This window comes from Platichthys flesus, chromosome 4, assembly GCF_949316205.1.
Source record: "Platichthys flesus chromosome 4, fPlaFle2.1, whole genome shotgun sequence".
NCBI lineage: Eukaryota > Metazoa > Chordata > Actinopteri > Pleuronectiformes > Pleuronectidae > Platichthys > Platichthys flesus.
Window position 1 is genome coordinate 5765578 of NC_084948.1, and position 23669 is coordinate 5789246.

The following is a 23669-nucleotide window of genomic DNA, read 5'->3' on the forward strand; positions in this document are numbered from 1 at the left end:
TCCTATTGTTACTTTTCCTGGTACCGCCTGTTACATGGTACGGTAAATATAATTATTACATCATCCTCACTACCTGACCTTCATCTTTGTGAGTGATTATAAAAAAGAAGAGGACCATACCAATGTTTTTCATGCATCAACCCATTCACTACAAGTCACATACATAATTTTTGGTTCTCTTTTTTTATTGTCAAATGAAAAGGAACAGATGGGGAAAGTATATACAGTACATGCAATAATACACAAATTCTGCATTATATACACTGCAACCTCTGCATGTATACATGTAACCAGAAAGAAAAACAAAACAAGTAAACAATACAACCACATAAAATCACACTTAAACTCTACTCCAATAAAATATACTGTACAACCAAAATACATATCCCATAGATGCATCTATGTACCTTGTAATACATGATAGACCCTCTTAAAAGAATAAATAAACAATGGTTTATAATATCACAAATGTAAATTGATGCATAACAATCCAGAATCGAGCGGTGTGCAACAAGATAAAAAAAAAAGTGTTTTTGCTAGAAAAGGTCACATCAAGATTTTATTGAATCCCTCAAGATATCAATGTCTGTGTTTGAGAAACAGTGATCAATGGACATGACCACTGTAGAAGAAACTAGGAGCCATATTGAAGGTGAGTTTATTCCTGACCTTGACAAGACCCGTCAGTGTGTTTTTTGCACTTCTGTCATACACAAACTGAAACATTGTGTGTTTTGCAAATACTGGGAGCTGCATGCAGGTTGTTGAATATCTTAATTTGTATTTAATTTGATTTGTCTAAATAAATTCACATGCTCAACATTTTTACAATACTTTATAAAGTACGCAATCCTTCTGCAACAATGATTAATGAGATAATGATTAAATTGTTTCCAGAATATCACTATATTATTGGCTGTTGATGCTTACTAAATAAGCCTTCAACTTTGAATTAATTCCTGACACGTCTCAAGCAGCAACAAAAATACAGAATTTTTGTTGAAAAAGAGAAATCTAGTGCAACAGCCTGGTTGTCCAAAGTATGTCTTATTGTTTTTGAAAGTTGTAATGTGTTGTCTTCCTTTCAGGAAGCAAAGGCTTCATATTCCTTTACACACAGAAAGAAAATCAACTAGCAGAAAATGCATTACCTTTTATTTTCTAAGTAATGTTATCGTTGAATGGTTACTGAGCAGAGTTTTAAAATCAATCTGCATTTAATCCAACTACAAAACATCAATCACACAAATAAAAGAATGAATTACAATTACGTGTATAGTGGCCTATAAAGACAGGTAGTAATTACCAGTTCCAGCTCTATCGATGTTCTAGTTTTACGGTTACTACCTAAAGTTACAGTGTGAGATGATGCTAATTTGTTCACTTACTTTAGTGTATAAGCATTTTCAGTTTTTATAAAGTTCTGTATGCAGGTGATATTCATTTGTATATTTGTCAGGAGAATCTCAAATAAGCTTTCACCGTGTGACTTTGGTCCTTCAGGGCCACCATTTCAGGTTAGGTTCAATTCTCTGCAAATTGATTTTCAAACTGTATACAAAAAAAATCGATTTCTCAACGAGCAACAATGAAAATGTAAAAACACTACAGCAAAAGGTTATTAATGTGATTAGGTATGCTGTACATGATTAGAAGCAGACGGGCTGAAACAAAATAAAAAAACACTGGTATGGTCCATCCAATTTACTTGTTACGTGAAACTTGCATGTATTTATGTAGTAGATCTATTCTCCACAAAGGAGGTGATTGGAAAATGTGCATCAACAGAGGACTGCCTTCCTCCTGCCAATTATCCCCTTCAGCGGTGCCCTACCTGAGCGTCCACAGTCTGCACAGGAGATAAGGTCTTCAGGGCAGCCGGTCTTCTTTGAACCACCGAGGCAGAAGTCACAGTAGCCGTTGGCGATCACTGAGCCGTCCGGTGCTTTCTTGGCTGGAAGTAAAAAAAAAGAAAAGAGAAGAGGGTGAGGAAAATGGGGATTTGGGGCTTAATCCTTCCTGAGGCTCTGGAAGAGTGGGATGAAGAGTGTAAACTCAGTAAAGTCAGCGAGGGAGCTGCATCAATCTCTCCACAGAAGGACAGACTGGACAGGAAAAGTCTATAAAAGTCCTAACATATCAACAAAGCAGTGGCCACCAAGGTATGTGAAAAAGAGGAAACATCAGCGACAGTATTGTAGACAATGACAGTGATTAGAGGTAAAATGCGATGTAAGACAAAGAACAAGAAAGTAAATCTGTAACTAAGTCCCTGTTGCCACTGTAGATTGCATACCATCCCAGCTGGGGCAACACTCTGTCTGTCTCTCTCTTTGATTCATTAAAAACAAGCATTGGTTCAGGCCAGCTTCAGCGACTGGGACTTGCCAAAACTCCTGTTCACCCAGTAAGTGAGAGGGGAGGGGATGAGGAGGGACAGAGGTTTCAGAGGGGTGCTTATGAGGTCTGGTGAATACTGTAAGAAGAAAGATACTGAAGAAAGACAGGTCTGTGTGTGTGTATGTGTGTGTATGTGTGTGTATGTGTGTGTGTGTGTGTGAGTGTGTGTGTGTGTGTGTGTGTGTGTGTGTGTGTGTGAGTGTGAGTGTGTGAGTATGAGTGTGAGTGTGAGTTTGGGGAGACTGCTGGGACAGACCTGCCATCATGCTGAGCACGGAGAGGCAAGCGCTCCATGTAAAGCCGTTTCATAATAATTATTAACAAGAGAGAAATTCCCCTTGCCTGAGTGCTGTGTATGTGTTTATACGTGTATGTGTATGTATGTGTGTGTGTGTGTGTTTGCGTGTGTGTCTGTCTGACTGTTAGTCCGCCTGCCTGTCTTACTGCTGTTGATTGCATAATCGCTTTAATGGAAACAATCACATAACCGCTGCAGACGAGTCTGTATCTGTGCTTTCCTCTCTTCAGATATTCTGGACCTGTCCTCCACGATGACTCACTAGGCAGGACGGAGCAACAGCTACACACATATACAAATGCATGCATAGTAAACCCGTCATCCTGCAGAAAGACTTAATACTACTGCTGGAGGTGATACTGTTAATATAGTGTATGTGGGTGTTTGTATGTGTGAGTCTGTGAGTATGTGTGTGTGTGTGTTTGTGTGTGTGTGTGTGTGTGTGTGTGTGTGTGTGTGTCTGTGTGTGTGTGTGTTTGTGTGACAGAGAGAGAGGTCATTAATCCATCCATTTCAGGGTGGAGTCTTATTCGTCCAACCGGGGAGGGGGGATGTGGAGTGGGCGAATTTGATGGAAAAGAGAGAGAGAGAGAGAGAGAGAGAGAGAGAGAGAGAGAGAGAGAGAGAGAGAAATTGGGTTTCTGGTTTCTACTCAACAGGGTCTGGCTTTAATCCTCCGAGAAATAATATAATAATATAAAAAAAATACTCCGATCAGGACGAGAGACAAAAAGACAGACAGAGAACAGAGGAGGGGAGGGAGATGAGAAGATGTACCTGCTCCTGCAGAATTCAACAGGGATACATCGAGCAAAAACCAAAGGAAACTGTTGGTTCTACATTAATATATGAATAACTACATACAACTGCAGTTACTGGAATGTGTACTTTCATATGATGATGGATAACAAGGTTATAAACTGGTATAAGTACACTCAATCATCAAATGTAAGTAACAATGCTCAAACCTTTGATGTGTTCATAGACTTTGAGTGGCAAAGATTTACTGCTAGTCAGAAAAAAGGGGGAATCAACCGAACAGAGTGGATTGTCTGGATCTTAGCTACAAGCAAGCAGCTCCACCTGTAATTCACAATGTTGTATTTCAATACATACGTCTCCATCCTCCATAATTCTCAATCATCTCTTGCCTGTGATCTTGCTGGTGTTAGCTTTTTCTAATGATGAGGGTTTCACTTTTTTTCATCATCCAAAATCATTGGTGCACAGTATTTCGTGTCTGCCATTGTACTTGACCTTATTGGGCAATATAGGTACCTCGGAAATGTGATATTCAATTGTGCAATATTGCATAGAGACATATTTGGTCAGTGATGAGGCAAAACGATGACAAGTATCAGTTGGATGCTCACCGCAAAGACGTAAAGAGAAAACGGAGCACTACCACCATTGAGGGGGTCAACGAAAAAATGTGAAAACTGAAAAATCAACAACAAAAGTCTGTGTCTGTGGCCCTCACAGGACTGCAATAAACATGACCATTCATTCAGACCCAATAACACAATTGGCTGGCGTACCTGTCTGTCACTAACCAACCTGCCAGCCTGCCTGCACCCTGCCCGTGATCTCAATGCACATGACCAGAGACTCTGGTCTTGGAGAGACATACACTGCTTAAACAGAGACGACAGCACGAAGTTAGCAAGTGAGTCACGGAATAGTCGTCTTCTAGCAGTTGTCTAACAGTGTGTGTTGTGTTGTGGGAAGTGACTTTGACAAGAGTGTAACCTTCTCATGAAAGTTTTCCCAAGATTACCAACTCTGGCTTTAATGGATCACCAATGTCTGTACATCTGCATTGGTTACATAGCTGAAGAGCAGGACATTGAACCTGATGTGAAAACTGTATGAAGAGTTCCTGCTTCACATAAAAACAGGTACCAATTTAAAATAGCTGCTCTTAAATGACGCTGGTAATGCAGTGGGAGAATACAGAAGCTTTATAAGCGGTTTTACTTTTTAGAGAACTAACACAGCCATATGTTTACTGAGTCTAGCTGAGGGATGGATCAACTTTAGAGACTGGGTGTATATGGTGTGCAGGCCTGGAGCCAATACAAACACATCTCTGCCTCCTTGTACTGGTCAAACAAATTGCTTTTATCTTCGCTGCTTTTATTTGGGCTCACTGCCGCTGATTGGGCCTTGCAATCCCTGGTGGGATCGGTACACATGCGGATAGCCACACACTAACACACACTCTCTCACACACACACACACACAGACTGGATTTTATCTGTCTGTGTGCTACTGCTATGTGTGTGCGTCTCTACCTTTTGTACTTGTGCCTTTTTGTGTGTGTGTGTGAGGCCCCAGAGAGTGAATCAGCAGGTCCTGATGCATGTGAGTGAGCTGGGGCTGCCCGCTGGCCTGCCTGTACTGGGGGAAAAAACTCCATCAATGATTAAACGCCTGTGGCCATGTTTCAGAAGCCGCCTGCAACCACAGACACGCCATTGCTGGCTAAGGGAGGGAGGGAGGGAGGGAGGAAGGGATGAGGACCGTGATAGAGAGAGAGGGAATAAAGAGGGCTGAGCTAATGAGCAAAAATAAAAGAGATATATGCCAGGTTGGAGGGGGGGATGAGAAAGCGAACAAAGAAAGATGGCACGAGTCAGGTGGCTTTTTTCTGCTTTTCACTCCCTCGTTTACCTTTACCGCTCCCCCCGTCCCTCTCTGTTTCCAAATCTTTACCTGCTTCAACCTTCCTCCTCCTCTTCTGTTTTTACCTCCCTCCTTTACCTGACCCGCTTCTCCCTCCCTCCCGCATTCCCTCCCTCCTCTGCTCTCCTCTTCCAATTACCAGGAGGAGTATGAGCAGAACCGCACACTTCACAGCTTTCAAGTGTTGGAGAGAGATCCTCCTGGGAATTATCCAGCAAGAGATGAATCCTCAAATGCACCCCCCCCCCCAACAACCAACACCCCCCCCAGCACCTACCCTTCCCCATCCTTCCTCCCTCTCTGCTTTATAATATTTTTCCCTCTCCTCTTTTTCTCATTTACTCCTCCATGCTGCTCCTTCGTCACCTTGCATTGTTATTTTGCTCTCTGCAAGCTCTTTTTTCTAAATTGAGCTTCTCGTATTTACAGTCTCACATATTCATTTTAAGAATGGTCCTATTTTCAATACTGCTTTCAACGGTTCAGTCAAGTGACGTTTAAAAATAGTTTTTTTAGTCAAGCCTAATATATGAGTAACTGTGGTTTTCTGGAAACAAAAGACAGGATAAAAAGGGCGAAGAACAGAAGGAAACAATGAGACTTGAAAAGCGTGATCCTTACATTTTTAAATGTAATATATAATAAATCCTCGACAAAATGTATACAAATAACAAGATAGATGTTACTTCTTTTTTTTTATTTGTGCGCATACATTATCCAAAATGTTTCCAACAATGTTCAAACCAATCGAAATCCCCAATATTATTCAAAGTAACAAGTTATTTAATTCTGGTTGCGCTTTAATTTCGTCATATCAGCTTTACCTGTGGCTTTGCACATCTCTGCTTTAACCTCAGGGGCAAACGACGTACACTAAAGGGAAAACAAAATGTTGACCAGTGAGCCAGTCTGGTATTTTTCCTTGTGTTGTTCACTCGTAATGGATTACAATTATTCATTGTTGTTTGCTGCATGTTCCACTGCAGAATCTCTCAATGGGGGTGAGGACAACAACTCCCAAGATCCCACACTGCTTTACAACATCATCTGAGAAGGTCTTCTGTTTTGATTCAGAGATGCAGCGGGACCAGCTTACATATATTCTTTAAATTACTTTTTTTATACATCACTGCTCTGTGAAAACTATGTATGTCCAAAACATGAGCTTCCCACATGGTTAGAAAAACAACACTGATAATTAAATTGGTATTCACTTTAGGATTTACATAGTAGGATCTTTTTTAAACCCACAGCCATTCATCAGCTTGTCTGAATATTTTTTTAATAGCCATAATATTTGGAGACGTGTGGATTTAAATGGATAGTGACAGCGATTAGCAGAGCAAAAGTATTCAAATTAAGCTTCTCAAATTGAGCCCAGAGTTGCCGGAGTGGTTTTTTAAAAGTCAGGAAAACTTGGACTTGACTGGAATAGAAATGATCGCAACCATCTGATAAAAATGTGCATCTGAAGAATAGGTGTATCTTCTCTAACTAATGCTGATCAGCATTAGAGGAACATTTCTTACCATGTGTAATGAAGAAAAAGCAGCAAGAGGGGGAAAAAAAGCTTTGATCGTGTACAGGGTGACCTGGTGTCTTTATCCCCATCCTGCATCTCCCCCATTTTCTTTCTCCAGCATCGCCCCATCTCTTTCTACCCCACCAACCTCTGCTCTTCCTCCCCCCTTACAACCCTTCACTCCTCCATCTCCCTCCAAGACTCTGGAACCAAAACCACAGCCTGACTCTAGCTGGTCGATAATCTCTTCCTCTGGATAGCCACAGTGGAAGCCTCATCAACTTAGCGCTTCCATCAGAGAGGAATTACTGCTGCCTCCTGCAAACGCGCACACACACACACACACACACACACACACACACACACACACACACACACACACACACAAAAACACTCACACACACACAAACACTCACACACAGCTGTGTCTCCATGACATTAGAGGACATTACATTGACCTACATAGATTTCCCAGGGAAAACTTAACCATATCACGTAACCTAACCTGAACCTGAACCTGAACCTGAACCTGAACCTGAACCTGAACCTGAACCTGAACTAAAACCTAAACCTAAACCTTAACTCAAATTTCAGATTGGCGCCAAAATGTCGGCAAAAATACATAAACGATGTGTAAATCCCGTGCAAGCAGCCGGCAGGCTGATAACACAGGGAGCTGATTTTTCCACACTGGTTCAGGGGTAAATGATGATGGTCTTCACAGGTGACTGACCAACGCAAGCCTTTAGACACCACCCCCCACTAGAGATTGTGTCCTTGTGTGTGTCTGTCTGAGGGTTACCCTGATTAGACACAACTGACAAATGTGTGGAATAAGTGCATAATAAAATATTGGGAAATTTCATCATGTGGGGGCAAAAATTGGGGGAATTGAAACTCCAGGAGAACAGTGGGGAAAAAGAAAATATGGGATGCACATTTAATCATTTATATATATATCACTTATATCGTTTAATATCGATTTTCAGTGTGGTTTCTGGCTCGATTCGCACCCAGCCAGCGAAAAAAACAGCCCCCGAAACCATCACTTCCCGGCGGTTCCCCGGCACTTCCTGGCGCCTGCCGGTGCGAATAGCCCAATTGATTAACATGTTACGGAAGGGAGGCAAAGAGCTTTTCGAGCCGCTAAGCGGCGCTTCTGCCTCCGTTGTGTCCCTGTGGTTAAAGGATGATGGTGTGACGTTTCTGCGATGGTTAACATTGCATGTATCACGTCATGATAAATCAGTCTCTTGTGGCGCCCTCTTGGCATTTTGCGCCCTAGGCAACCGCCTATGTCGCCTATGCCAGGAGCTGCCCCTGCCTAGCCTGACTGAAACCTAACCTTAACCTAACCTTAATCTAGATCTAAGGTTAACCTAATCCTTAACCTTAACCTTAACGTAACCTTAACCTTAACCTTACCTTGACCTAAACCTAACCTTAACCTACACCTACACCTACACCTACACCTAACCTTGACCTAAACCTAACCTTGAGCCTAAATCTAACCTTAACCTAAACCTAACCTTAACCTTAACCTTAACCTTAACCTTAACCTTAACCTTAACCTTAACCTTAACCTTACCTAACCTTCACCTAAACCTAACCTTAACCTACACCTAACCTTGAGCCTAAAACTAACATTGAGCCTAAAACTAACATTGACATAAACCTAACCTTAACCTAAACTTGACCTACACCCAACCTTAACCTAAACCTTACCTTGACCTAAATCTAACCTAAACCTAAACTTAAACCTAAACCTAAACCTAAACCTAAACCTAAATCTAACCTTGACCTAAATCTAACCTTACAGGGCCAATACTTTACACCTTTCTTGGATCTAATCTGAAGTATTGGTACCCCTAAGATCATATATCAGTGGTTTAAAGTAGAAATAACTTCTACAATGTGTATTTCCATGTCCTCTCTTCTGCCTATGGAGCTGCAGATAGAACAGACTTTTGCCTGCCTCTTGAGCCACTCCTCTGATTGGCTGACTGAACTTTGTGTGACACACGACCAGGCCTATCACCGGTCTCATTCTGGCACATTCACACCTAAAAGTCAAGTTATGTTTGCAGCTATAGAAGACCAGACACATATTGCAGTCTGTTAAAACAGGATGTTTCTGCAAGTTACACCGTCCTCATGTTTCTTCAAGTTTTAGCAGGACAGTTGGCCAATGTAGGAGTAACGTCCCGAGTTGCAGAACAGAGTTTCACAATGGAGTTTCACAACGAAGATTCAAACTCCGTACTGAGCACACCGACACGGCACGTCAGAAGAAATACAGCATGACCGCTGGTCTGGAACAGTAACGTTTTCAGGAGGACACATTCTCTCCCTTGCATCCCTCCCATCCCTCCACGCTGAAGTGTTTCTTCAGTGTAGTTTGTCGTGGTCAGCCTTTGGTAGCGAACAAGCTGCTAGCTCAGCAACATGTCTGCTTGGTGTTGTGATCGGTGTGGAGGGGTGGGTTCAGAGGATGAACTGGTACCGACTGGTTGGGGCTGAGAGACGAGTGAGATACCGAAGGACATCATACAGTGGAGGAAATACGAAATTAGACGTTTCAATAATATTTTTCTTAGAATGGACTGAGAGAAAAAGTCTGTGGAATGGCTGTTTTCATACTTGGAGTGTCCCTCCTGATCCCCTTCAAGTTATTACGCATAGTTAAAGCCCAGAAAATGTATTTTGGGCCCTTTAACCTAAACCTAACCTTAACCTATACATTGACCTAAACGTTTCCTGAAAACATATCTTATAAAATGTAATGATCTTTCTGGTCATTGATTGGTTGTATATTGTTTCAAGTGATTATATATGCTTCTCTTTCACTTCTGTTATATGCATTTCTGTTGTTTGTTTCGATGAAGGTATGCCATTTAGTCAGTGAACAAAAAACTGTTGCCATGGTAACCAACATCACAAAAAACGCGAAACTTGGTTAATCAAGGCTGTGGTTCTCCGCTAGGTATTAACAAGGAAGGGTTGAGAGTGAATGTTTTCACTTTCAATGTTACTGTTATGGGAGGCAGTAAACACTCCAGTGCAGCAGGTGCATAGGAAGGAGTGAGGATGAGGAGGAGAAATGAAGGTGGAGGAAAACGAGGAGGCAGGGTGGAATTTCAAGAACAGAATTGGCAAGTGGGGAAAGAAAGAGTGAGAAACAGAAGGAGAAGAGGAGGAGGAGGAGGAGGAGGAGGATGGAGGCACAAAGTGGAGAGAAGGAAAGGAGGTGAAAAAAAAGTGGCTCTCGTTGTATCGGAGCAGCGGTGTGTGAAAACACACACTCTGCACTCCTGTCGCCTCACTGCTTAATGAGGAGAGCCTCTCAGGAGCTGCACACAAACACACGATTACAATGGGAGCACATACACACACACACACACACAGACACACACACACAGATGAAACAAAACCACACACGTACAGTAAAGTCCACTGGTGCACACAAACACAGAACTCAAACACACCCAAAACATACACCTAAAATATGGTCCACTCACACACACACACACACACACAGACACAAACACACACACACACACACACACACACACACACACACTCACTTAAAGATTTACAACCAAGCCTATGCATAATAACTTGTGCTGTCCAGTTCCAGTCCCATCCCCCAATTGCTGTCTTTAATGTAATGAATGAAATTCCCTTGTAACTCTCGTCCATCCACACACATCCACACAGAATTTACATACAGTACAATATAAATGTTTCACATATTCTAAACAACAGACAAAGTGCACATTCACATGGTCACACATCCCAGATTCTTAAGGAGACAACTCCAGGTTTGTTTATGCAGACACAGAGGCAGAGAGGCAGTCAGATGTATATGTCAGTCACAGATGAAAAGTCACTGCCACCAATTCTCTCTCTCTTTGGATTTTCCTCCACTCACTCTTTCTCCCATCCTCTTCCTCTTTGCACTTTCATGCATTCTCATTATTGCTGCTGCTCTCTCTGCCTCTGATTCGATCTCTTCCCTGTGCATCATTGTGCTTCATTTTTTTCTTCGCTTCCCCTTTCCTTATTTCGGTCGATTTTTTTTTTTTTTCTTTACTCTCAAAGAGGAAATTGGAGCTCTTTCCTGCAATCCATCTGTTGTCAATCTAATGCCTGCATCAGTGCCATGCTCTATTCTCCCTGTTTTTTCTCTTTTCTTCTCCATGCATCCACCAAACCTACCCCACCCATCACCCTTACACACACACTCACACACACACACACACACAAGTACTACTTTCACTCATGTCCAGTCAGCAGGTTGCGTAACTCCCAGTGCATTGTGGGTCAGGATGCATGCATTTGTGTGACTGCTTGCAACGTGAGCTTGTGTGCAGGGATGACATTGCAAAGGAGAGAGGACAGAGGCAGTTTTGGTGCATAATAAAACTTGATCTATGGTTGCTATGTAATCACACTGACCCGCAGAAACAGACACACAAACACACACATGCACACAAACAATCCATCAGGCTCTGCAGCTTGCAGATATATGCACATTTAGCCAGTATACACACATGTAAATAAATCTCACACCCAAACACACACACACACATGCACCAACACAAAAACTCCCAATTAATCATGTATGTAAAGAAATCCCACATACACAAACACACACACACACACCGTATGCCTAATTTCTGGTGAGTGTAGATATATACACTCGTGTCTCTGTCGATGAAGAGTTAAAATGCAAATTATTAATCCTATTTTGTACCAGGGAGCGAGCCGGCTGGGAATGTGACTGTGAAATCCTGTTTAAATTTTGCCCAATCGCACATGGTCCACTATACTGTGTGTCAGTGCTGCACTATCATGTAGAAATGTCAAATGATCAATGATCAAAAAAGAAGAAAGCAAAAAGACATTCAACAAGATATCTTCCTCCAAGTTGGTTTGTTTTTGTGGTATTTTTTGCACAGAGATGGGGAGTTTGAGTTTCTGGTGCCGTTTGCTTTGTGAGTTCCGTCATGGTAGCTATCACTGCTTGTGCTAACTACCAATTAGAATTGGATTCCAAACAAACCACTTGTGAAATGCATCGTTTGGGGACAGGAGGATGTTTTCCAGGAATAACACAGTAATCGCACAGTAGGTTCAGTACGTGTGTCAAAGTGAATTTACTACTGCATTATGTGAATAAACTTTTGGGTTTTTATATCACTGTTGCTGAGTTGTAATTCATCTTGCTGTTGTTGTGTTTTACTGTTAAAATTCAGTAACAGAAAGAAAACCAGACTACAGGAGATGGATAGAGGGTGAGGATTGGTTTGGGGCTGGGGGTGGTGGTGGTGTTGGCGGTTGAGGGTTGTGGTAGTGTGTGTGTGTGTGTGTTTTGGGGGGGCTTATCCAAACATGGCCAGCACAGCCGAGGAACCACAAAACAACCAGACAGCGAGCCACAGCACCACATCTTAAGACAGAATACCAAATGAAGCAGACTCCAATATTACCCTGCCTTCACCAGCCCAACTGTCTGGGGGAATCTATATGATGAATCATGAAGAGATTTTTTTTTTCACAGTCTGTACAACTCTCTGCTTCTCACTCGGCTTCTCTCTTTGTCTGTTTTCTCTCTCTCCTCCTATTCTTTATGTTATTTTTAATGAACTCCTCTGTGCCCCCTCCGCTCCTTCTAGACTTCAACTTCTTCCATTCTTCCTCTTCCTTCTCTCTCCTCTCTTTCTCCCTCCCTCCCTGCATCCCTCCCCTTTTCTGTTCTCTCCACACCTCTCCTCCCTCCCTCTCTCCCTCCTCTACCATCTCTTTCTCTCTCTATCGCTCCCTCTCTCTCTCTTTTCAATGTACATAACAGTCTTTAGGAGGGAGCCCTGGCTGTATCTATGGCAACCAGATTGCTAGGCAACAGCCAGTTCTCCCTTCCTTTCCTGTGCCGTGCAGCACCAGCCAAGAGTCAACCAATCAAAAATTGAGGAGAAATGCCGGTGTGCGTGAAAAGTTCAGAACACCTCCAGAAAGCATGGGGTGCTCTTTATCTCCACAAAATGTAGACTTATGACATGGGCAGCAGATCAGAAAATCTACATTTGCGAGGAAGGAGGAAGCAAAAATTTAAACTGATCAGGAACCAATGAACCGTTGAAGAAATTTTGGAAGAACAGGTGACTTCTATGCTGATAAAATAACAGAATATAAAAGTTTACTTACACTCTAAAATAGACACAAAGCAGTGACACACCTGTATCTTCCCCCGTGATTCTTCGATTAATGATAACTGCTGAAGTAAGAGGTAGAATCTTAACACACTGTCAAATAATCCTTACTGAATAATTCAAAAGGAGTAAGACAGACGGCTGTAAAGAGAAGCAGTGGTGCACATGTTGAGTGACAACAGACTGCAGGGAGCGGTCAGCTTTGGTTCACATCGACGTTGGTTGATCAACATTTCTTTCACTGACAGCGGGAAGGAAGACAAGAGGCCATTTTGAGACACAAGGCACACAAAAAAAAAGATATATATGGAGAGGAAAGAAACACCACAACAACCAACAATGGTGGATAGGAACAGAGAGATGCTGACCTTCAAAGGGCTCAATTACATGACACACACACTCAAAGTTGGGAATGATTGCCCATGTAGCACATTCACACAACTCAGTGGCAGACACAAGCACACATACACGCACGCAAGCACTTCTTACAGTGTCTGTCTATGTGTGTGTGCGTTGTGTGCATTTTCAGAGACACACACTTGGAGCGTCCCTGCTGCTCCACACTGTAGGACCGTCTGTCCGTCCAGATAAAGTGGCCTCTGAATCTCAGTTCTGATTTGAGAAGGGGGATTTAATGACAACTATACCCCCGCCCTCTCTCTTCCTCTTTCTCTTCCTCTTCCTCTTCCCCTTCCTCGTCCTCTTCCTCTTCCTCTTCCTCTTCCTCTTCCTCTTCCTCTTCCTCTTCCTCCCCCTCCACCTCCCCTCCCCTCTCTTTCTGTCTTTCTATTATTTCTCTCATTCAGTCATCATGTCCTTCTTGCAATCTATTTATCTAATTTCTGCTATTTCACTATTTCGCTTTGTCTCTCTCTCTCTCTCTTCCACTTCTTTCTCTTCCTCTCTCTACTCATACCCCACAAAACCAATTTCCAGGTGGACACAGCAGGGCTGACCTCCAAAGTAAACATCCCCCTTATTCATTCAGTTCTCCTCAGCCTCCTCCTCCTCTTCTTCTTCTCCCCCCACCCCCTCCCACCCCACATCAATGCCAAAAGAGAACCCCCACACCTCTATCCTAGCAACCCCCCCCCCCTTTTTCTCCCTCCAACCTTCTTTTCTCCTGTTTAAAATAAAAGAAGTAAAAGAGAGCAAAAAAAACCAACAACATTGTATGTGGTGCAGTCATGAATTCTAATGGCGCTGATCGCTTTGAGTAAACAGTATATCGACTGGGATCCAAATATACAAGGAGGTTTATTACTGGTGGCTGGTTTTGGTGATGGTGCTCAGCTGGAGAGTTTAGACACAAAACAGTTAAATAAATTAAAACAAAATCCAAAGCTGGATGATGGATGAAGCAAAAGAAGACAGAGGAGAAGGTGAAAGGGACAGGCAGAGCAGGAGGGGAGTGGAGGGTTAAGTGAGGATGCAGAGCAAGAGCAGAAGAGGAAGATGGACAGAGAGAAAGAGAGGGAAGGAAAATCTCATCTCCTGGCGGAATAATCTGCCATTTATCACACTGATGGAAAAACAGGGAGTGAGAATGGAGTTGGATGAGGTTCAGAAAGGACAGAGTTTTATAGTTTTTGTTCAAAATTTAAGCTTCCACTTGTACCATAGATGCTGCAATCATACTATAGCGTCTAGACAGCTTTTTCTGAGCAAGAGTATAGCATGAATTATGCATGCAGGGCTGCTCTCATTTGGTGGAGCCATATTAATAATATTACATATGTGGCAATATACCAAAGGCTGGAGGAGTCTCCTTCATGACACTCAGCAGATTGGGGGAAAGTTATAATGGTGTGCGCGCGTGCACATACACACTAATGTAATCACAATTGCATGCATGTACACACTCACAGAGCCTTGCAAATGCATGTGCATGCAGGGGTACACACACACACATACACACACACACACACAAACACACACACACACATAGGAGCTAAGCTAAGCTTCTGAGGCTGTGTGTGTGTGTGTGTGATTGTGTTTGAGTGTGCGTGTGTATGTGTGTGCGTGTGTGTTTGTGTGTGTGTGTGTGTGTGTGTGTGCGTGTGTGTGTGTGTGTGTGTGATTACTGACTGTTTGGGAGGGAGTGATGGGGGATATTAAACGATTCAAATGCTGTCTCCCTTGCTCTCCTCGCTGGAGAGACCTAAGACTGCAGCATGGCCACACACACACACACACACACACACACACACACACTTACATACATAGACTGGGCCAGTCTGTTCTGTCAGACAGGCCAATTTAAAAACACACCCTGCCAATTAACTGAGAGACAGAATAGTTTCAGTCTGGACATTGTTGTAGTGCAGCATACGCGGATAATGTGGACACCTGTGTTTTTGTGTGTATGTTCTATTCTGAGCAAATAGCTTGTTTTAAGAATGGGATGAACAAAGAAAGTGGTGAATTATTCACGTTCCCTTTTTTCAATGTCCACAGCTATTTTTCTCAGGGGTTTTTTGTGAACAACTATAGACGTTTTATTGAAAATTACTAACCAAAACACAATCTCCCACAGGATAAATGCAGACTCTAAGAGGAGTTTACAAAGAAACAAAACACACAGACAGAAGACAATATCTTACAAAAACCACACACTGATAGAAAACTGTCCCTGGGGGTTGGAAATGAATAGCTACTAATTGCTGTTTGGTTTTGTGGATATGCTGCAGCGGAGGGGAGCAGAGGTTTGAGGTCTGAGTCATGACCTGCTCGTAGAAACCTAAATATTAGCTTTACTTACTATTCACTCTTATTTCTCTGCTTTGTCACACTGTGTAGCAGCAGGGATGCCTTCAACACACAGAACTGTTATACATGCACTGCCATTCTGTGCCTTTTTACTCTTTGGACAAGCTTGCTCTCCAGGTATTGCACTCTGCCTCTTTTCAGCATCAGAGACTGCCAATATTCAGTAACTGTCAGATTTACTACGCGTGATCTGATTATATACAAGCAAAGTCCCGGAAGGAATAATGTGGCATGAGGTGAAATCCAGACTGACATTCAATGTATATTAAGTAATAACATTTATAATGGCCATATTCCATACCATTGCTACATGCAGGGCCAAGACCTGGGTTCCACTTCCCAAGAGCATTTTAAAGCCATAGGTCGATGTTAGCCCATAGATTTACAACTGGCCGAAGAGCATCTGAGCCTTAAAATGCTTAAGGGAAACAGACTCTAGGATAATACATACTGGATTTTTTGCGAACACAGGAATAAAACCGAGCCATCACTAATGTATGTCAACTGGATTAGTGCATCCATCAATCCACAATCTTTCTTATCCTTGGAATGTTTTGGAGAGCTGTATCCAATCCTAGCTGACATTCGGCGGAAGGCAGGTTACACCCTAGGTCGGAAGTTTATCACAGGGCCATTATTCAAAAAAATGCAACTAAGGTCTCCAATCAACCTTTCCCTCAATCAGCATGACTGTGGGAGGAAGCCAGAGTACCCAGAGAAAACCCACACAAACACAGGAGGAACAAGCATCCTTGCCGAACAAGGAATCAAACCAGGGAACCTTCTTGCAGTTAGGCAACAGTGCTAACCCAAACAACTGTAATGTGTTTTTTTGTAAATTCTACTCTTCCTTTTGATGACACTGCTCAATAATCGTCAGCCTCATAGCCAGTTTAAAATATTTTTATCATTCTGAAAACCCTCATTTACTTTCAATAATAATGTAGTTTTTCCTGACAATCACAGTCAGCTTTAAGTCAGATAAATGGCAAATAAACTAAGATAAAAACACAGAGCACTTAGCGTTAAGCAACGAAAAGCTGGTTAAGATTAGGGAGGGAATGGGTTACAAGGGACAAAGAAAATTAGACAAACTCAAACTTCCACATCCCTCCTGTCAGCCTTGCTTTGTGTAGGACACACTCCACTCTGCATTGGAACTGAACGTTGACACCATCCAGGATTCCAGAAAAATGGGCTTAGGCCTTCAAATGTGATAAACTGATGCTCATAGGACAGAACCTACTGCAACAACAGCGATCCTCTACATTAATGATTTAACATTGTGAAATAAATGTTTGAAATCGTGTATCCCTCCAAATCTCAGGTCACTTTGAAACAAATCAAGAGTCACCTGCCATGTTAGCATCTATGAGAGGCTGTACTTGGGTAGGCTACAGAAGCGTGTTTAGCTCAAAGCTGCCAATGCAGCTGTTAGCACAGAGGATGGAGTACACAACACATGAGGATGGAGTACACGAAAAAAATGGCCATTTCAATCAGATGGTGATGGAGATAGAGGAATTTCCAGGCAATTTATCCAAATGATAAGCTTTGTCTGATACCAAAGTGTTAGACAACTGACCAACAAACCAACACTGCAATTTATAAAGCCATGTCACAAGCATGGTTGGAAATACCTGACTATATAAATATAAGATAAACAACTTCACAATAAAAACATCTGTTCCCTTGCCCTCCTGTATTTACATACATTCCTTCACAGTCTGGCACAAAGTACTGGAGGCATTAGCAAGCAATACCATGGGTCTTAATTATAACTTAATGATATTCCAGAGCAGCACATTAATGGAAACTCATTAAGCTGTTGGTAGTTGCAGCCTTACTGCGTGCTTTAAACTGAAAGGTACATTGAAAGGTACAAATAAAGAGTGGGTTGGATATTTCCTAGAGTGTGTGACTGGTGTTTGCCCACTGATTTAGCTACTGAGCTGATGAGTGTCTATTGAAGAGTTCTCACTAGGCTCGTGTGTCTTTGGAGGAGCTGTTAAATCTGTTAAGGTTGTGTAAACTGATGGAAACACTGACAACACTTTATACTATGTTAAATGAGTGCTTTATTTTACGTTATCCCTGCCAAGCCATGGCCACTTGTCCTATTATAACTAGATGTAAGTAAGATGAGACAAGACAAGATAAGGTAAAATGTAATTCTATATACAGTATATGCATATATAGACTGTTAGTATATAGTTTATAGGCAGGTATGGTATACAGTTTAAATATGAGTATGGAAATATTGGTAAAAATAATATGTTGTAGTCCTAAATGAGTATAATTTCACAGTAATATACTAAATAGTATAAAACTAGATACATATAGTTGTGACGTACGTATATTTATGTATGTATGTATGTGAACTTCCTGGAATATTTACATATATTGCAGGTTTACACAATGCATGTCTTGTACCCCTACATATTAGGGTACTCGCATCTTAAACTGTGTCTGCAAAATCATAAGACCTGAGAATTAAGTTATTTCATTAGCAAAAAGTAAAATAAACCTGAAATTAATTTGTGAGGTCTCAGTTTCCTGTTTTCCTCTTTTTGTTCTCTTGGGCAAGTCAGATATGTTAAATGTCACCTCAACATCAATAACATCAAATAAAAGCAAAATGTCAGTTCACCAAAGCGTCTGACTCTTATTCAGTGCAGGCCAAGAAGTGAGTTAAGAAGCCTGGTCGAAGGATCTCTATAAACCACAAGCACAGCTCAACAAGGCGTCATTGCCTCAGTCTGAAACTGTTGGAACTGAAGAAATCTGCTAAACCCAGTTATCCACTGGGAGATCGTATCTTTCATCACTCCAGAGGAAAATTTTGATTCGGCACTTTAACTATCTATAATGCTGCAGGAGGATCAATATCTCTTGATAATATTCTAGATTATTAAAGCTCACACTGCTAAACCTGCTACATGTTCATCTTGTCCCTGAGGTCTCAGAATCAGCCCGTCCTGCCTAACGAGACCCTCAACATGAGGTAAGTAATGATGGACGAGAAGATGACTGTGAGAAAGTTTAATATTCAGGCAGCAGACTCACGCTTGTGGTTGTTCTTGCGCTGGAAGGGTAGTGTATGTCTCTCTGAGTCTTCCTCCCCCTCCTCATCTGCCAGGTGGGTGTGAGTGTAATGGTAACTCAGCCCTGGGCGGTTCTTATAGCGCTTTCCACAAACTGGAACACACACACACACATACAGTCTATTATAAAGTATCTACGTTTTTTGTTAGTAAGTTATGAATATATATACATAAAGAGAAATGTTAATAAAGACGTAACGTTGCACTCACTGTCACAGACGTAAGGCTTGTCTCTGTCTTCAATGGCAGGCAGCTCTTGTCTCTTTCTCATGCCCCCGACGCCGTAGGCCTGGAGCGAACACACAAATACACACACACACACACACACACACACACACACACACACAAACACACACACGCACACAGAGACACATAAATTACATGGCTAAAGTTTCAGTTTTTTGACTTGTCACAGAAGTCCTGTATTCTAGTGTAACAGCAAACTCTCTTGTTTTGTGTGTTCAAGTGCCTACAAACCCACATTTACATGATCATGTACACACACACACACACACAAACACACACACGCACACAGAGACACATAAATTACATGGCTAAAGTTTCAGTTTTTTGACTTGTCACAGAAGTCCTGTATTCTAGCGTAACAGCAAACTCTCTTGTTTTGTGTGTTCAGGTGCCTACAAACCCACATTTACATGATCATGTACACACACACACACACACACACACACACAGACACACGCACACGTTTGCATGCTAATCATCTGCTCTCAGTGTAAAGCTGCACTTCCAGCAGGAGGGGGCTGATGACACCAAGCAGGGGAGCAACAGCTCCAATTAGCAACGCTGGTGTCTGCGTGTGAGCATGTGTTTGTGTGAGTGTGTGCGAGTGTGTCTGTGTATATGTGTGTACGTGTGTACATGTGTACGTGTGTACGTGTGTATGTGTGAAACTTTTCCGAATACATTGTTAACACTTGATTATCTTCCCATAGGATGGAGGGGAAAAACCTGTCCGATTCAATTAAAGTTGCAAAAAGAAAAATTTAAAAATAAAAGGTTGTTCCAGCACGAGCAGAATCTTAATATCTGGATCTGACAGCATGTATTATACGTAAAGACTGTTGGTATGTACATAGCATTTCATTACAGAGCTTTAAACATGTTCAGGATTTAAAAAGTGATAGGCTCTCACATGCATGCAAAGGTTGTGCTCAAGTATAGTGCATCAGAATACCTTAAAGGCTGTCCTCTTAAACTGTGGTCTAATTCAGCTGTATGTATGTGCGTCTGACAGGCAGGTCACTTAACCTTCACCTAGGCTTGATTAAAGTATGAAATGTCAATGCTGTGCTAACCCGTGCTTTGGTACGGTTCTTGCGCTTCGGAACGTCCTCCTCCATCTCATCCACCTCCAGGTCGTGAGGGAAATCCCCGACAAGCAACTTCTGTGGTGGCGAAATATAGAAGGAGAGAGAGGTACAGGGTAGACTGTAAGATTTTTCTTTTCTTCTCTTCTCTTTCTGCCGTCTCAGCCTATTCTTCCATTTGTTCCATATGACCCGTGGGTGGTCATTAAATTGCACAATCTTCCTGCTGATTGCACAATATTCCTGCTGATTTTGAGGTTGTTTGCTTAATCATAGTGCAGGAAACAGCTGTAAGAGCAGAACCATTAACACTATATATAGCCAAATGTGTCAGTGTTTCATTGAAATTGAAATAAATGATTCGATTTACTACTTTCTTAACTGAAAGGGCTCAAAATCCAACTTAGTATTCCACATTCCAAGCAAGGAGACTCCGCGGATGCACATTAAAAAAGGAAATAACATAATCAAACAACAGCCTGCTAACTATCCTGATTTTAGTCTCTTAAATGGGTCAAGCCCCTAAAACACAAGCTCCTACATTTCCCACTGCATAAATTTATTATGTGACATTATGTGAAAATAAAACTTGATCAGCTCTGTGCATCTAACAAGATCACTGTCGAGACTTTAGGGACTCCGTTGACATGATGGAAAAAACATTAAAAAAAAGATACCACTAACAACATCATCTGGGTCAGTTCTTTAGTCAGCTCCATCCTTCATCCAACCTTCACGGGCTGCATACTACTCTCCATTGAACTTTATGTGTAAAATCAATCCTCCTTTAAGAGTTGAGTGTTTTTTTTTTTTTTACGCCTTATAGGAAAACAACAGTTTTATTTTACAAGACTTTAACCGGATTGTGTTCCAAAAGAGATCGCTGTAAGGTGTTGACGTAAAGCCCAGAGTGGGCCTTGAGACCTGGATTAGAGGAAATGAACACTACTTCAGCTTTCAGAAAGCTGTGACGGCCATTCACTCAACTGCTGATTGATTAGCTGTCCGTCTGAGTTCAAGAGTTCAAGAGCAACGCCCTGTAGCTGATGAAATACAGAGTTAGGTGGACTTAAGGTTCCTGCCTAGAAAAGTGCCACATGCCGCAAAAGAATGACAAACAGCAAAGAGGTGGCTCTGATTCCCTCAAATGCCCCTTATTCAGAAAAATGTGGCTATATACACAAGTGGATTCCCAAGATTGACTCCAGTGCAATCACACACAATTACGATTAAACACACAAACACACACACGCACACATTTTGAGCCAGGAGGGATGTCACCAACAAAACACGCTCCGAGATGCAAAGGCGGAGACAAACAGAGGAACACAAACACAGAAGGTAATACAGACAGATAAAGAGAGGAGACAGGCTGACATAAGAGGAAAACATCAAGAACAAGACACAGAGAATAACAAATAACTGAAGAGAGAAATGAGAGGGGGAGGGAGAACAATGAGTCTCACCTGACACTCGCTCATTGGCTCTTCTTCCTTGGTTTCTACCTTCTTGTCCAGGGTTTCCCCGGCGAGAAGCGACTCCAGCACAGGCCCATCCGGGATGCCCCCCTCCTTCTTTAGCGAAGCCTCGTAGTCTGAGGGATGAGACAATTACGATCAGAAAGCAGCAGAGACCACACAGTCATGCTGACGTGCTCATTTGAGCTAACGCTGCTCTGAGGAAAGTAAACCTGGCTGGTTTGTGGAGGCACAAGGATTTTATGCAGTGCTTTGAGCAGGGAAGTAAGCATCTGCAATTTGAATATCATATGGATGAGGTTTAGGGAAAGTGTCCACATTTTCTTTACAGATGTTTTCTCTACTTGTAAGACACAAAAGAGTTTTACATAAACTTTAGTTTGATTATGATGCAAACACAAAGCTTGGTGACGACACAGAGCCATGAACAAAACCAGCGGGATGTTTGAGCGTTAGCAGTCGTGTTTGTGTTGTAATCTAGACAGAGATATTTTGTGAAACAAAGTTTTTTGTGTACAGACTGTTTTTTTTTAAGTTAGGGGAAAGCTTCTGGACAAAAATATCAGCAATAGTTTAAACAGTCTTATATCACAGTCAGAAAAAGGCAGGGAAAGGTGGAAGAAATAGTTTGACCTCCACAATGTTAATAACAAGACACATTTTAATCCTCACTGTCCTCCCGATGGGGCAGAAAAAAACAACAAGGTTTTCAAAAACATGTTTATATAATAATATTGGTTACAAGCGGATGCAAAGTATTCAGTGAATGCAATAATATTATATAATGTGGAATAAACATGAATTTTAATAATCAAAGCTACTCAAGGGGAAATAAAGAACATAACAGGTGCCTATTTGTGTGCTTAAGGCCTATTAGGTTTTAATATGCTTAAGTAAAAATGTCCATTATAAAGCAGTTATATGTGTAACCAAGTCTATAATATTTAATTATTGCATAAAATATGTGTATATTACCTGACATGTGCAGGCCTCCATAGTAAAAATGTGGAAGGTTTGAGAAAGTTTCTGAACCACCAGTTTAACTTTTTGGTGACCCTCCTCAAAAAGGTGCTTCACCTCTCTTTACCTTTGAACTCTATTGGAGGTATGTGACGTTATGTGGTATACATTTCCTGTTTCTATCCTTTCTGTTGTCATAGTTGTAAGTTTACTTGCTAACTTGAAGTTATTGTGCAATATGCTAACATATTTTTGTGGTTTAGTTTGTGTTTTGGCTCTTTTCAGTCTTTGTTTCAAGGTACTGTAAGCCCTTTTTAGGATTTTGTAATTTGTCTCATTTTGTCGGAATAAACGGAGATCACCTCAAGACATTATTTTGTGATCTGGCCCTTTTTATCACATCAGAACGCAGACTAGATTCCACTGGCTACATTATGATTTTAATAAGCCTATGGAATTTTGGAAGACTAGCCTTAGGCTAAAAGAAAAATGAAATAAAGCATAAACAAAAACAAACTAATCAAAGGTAAAAGAGTGGCATGTTATGAGGTAAATGGGCAGCATTTATTTACAATTTGCAATTTGGAATATGTACCCAAAGTGACAGATTCCACAGTGATGTTGATGCTAAAGAGCTGGCCCAGTTACTTCTTACCAATTTTGAACTCGATGGGGACGAGCCGTGGGTCCTCCAACATGTTTAGCCGTCTCTTCTTGCGCCAGCAGCGTGCAGGATATGTGTACAACTGACCTGGTGCATGGCCTGAAACACAAAGGAATACAACAGCTTGACAGAGAAACAAACATGACTCAGAAAAAAAAAAAAAGATTATTAGAAAATAATGTTTAAACTCAAAAACGTTTGAGACTATTGTCTTCATTTTTCTGTGCCAATGATTATATACTGTAG

General features: G+C 41.6%; 1 protein-coding gene across 1 annotated transcript in view; it reads right to left on the reverse strand.

The window, feature by feature from the left end:
- dpf1 (double PHD fingers 1) overlaps nt 1–23669 on the reverse strand; it is a 40687-nt gene that overhangs the window by 3208 nt on the left and 13810 nt on the right. The window contains 6 exon segments of the mRNA XM_062386180.1: nt 1835–1954; nt 18953–19084; nt 19201–19279; nt 20310–20399; nt 21788–21915; nt 23415–23522. Of these exon segments, the coding sequence (XP_062242164.1) occupies nt 1835–1954; nt 18953–19084; nt 19201–19279; nt 20310–20399; nt 21788–21915; nt 23415–23522 (657 nt within the window).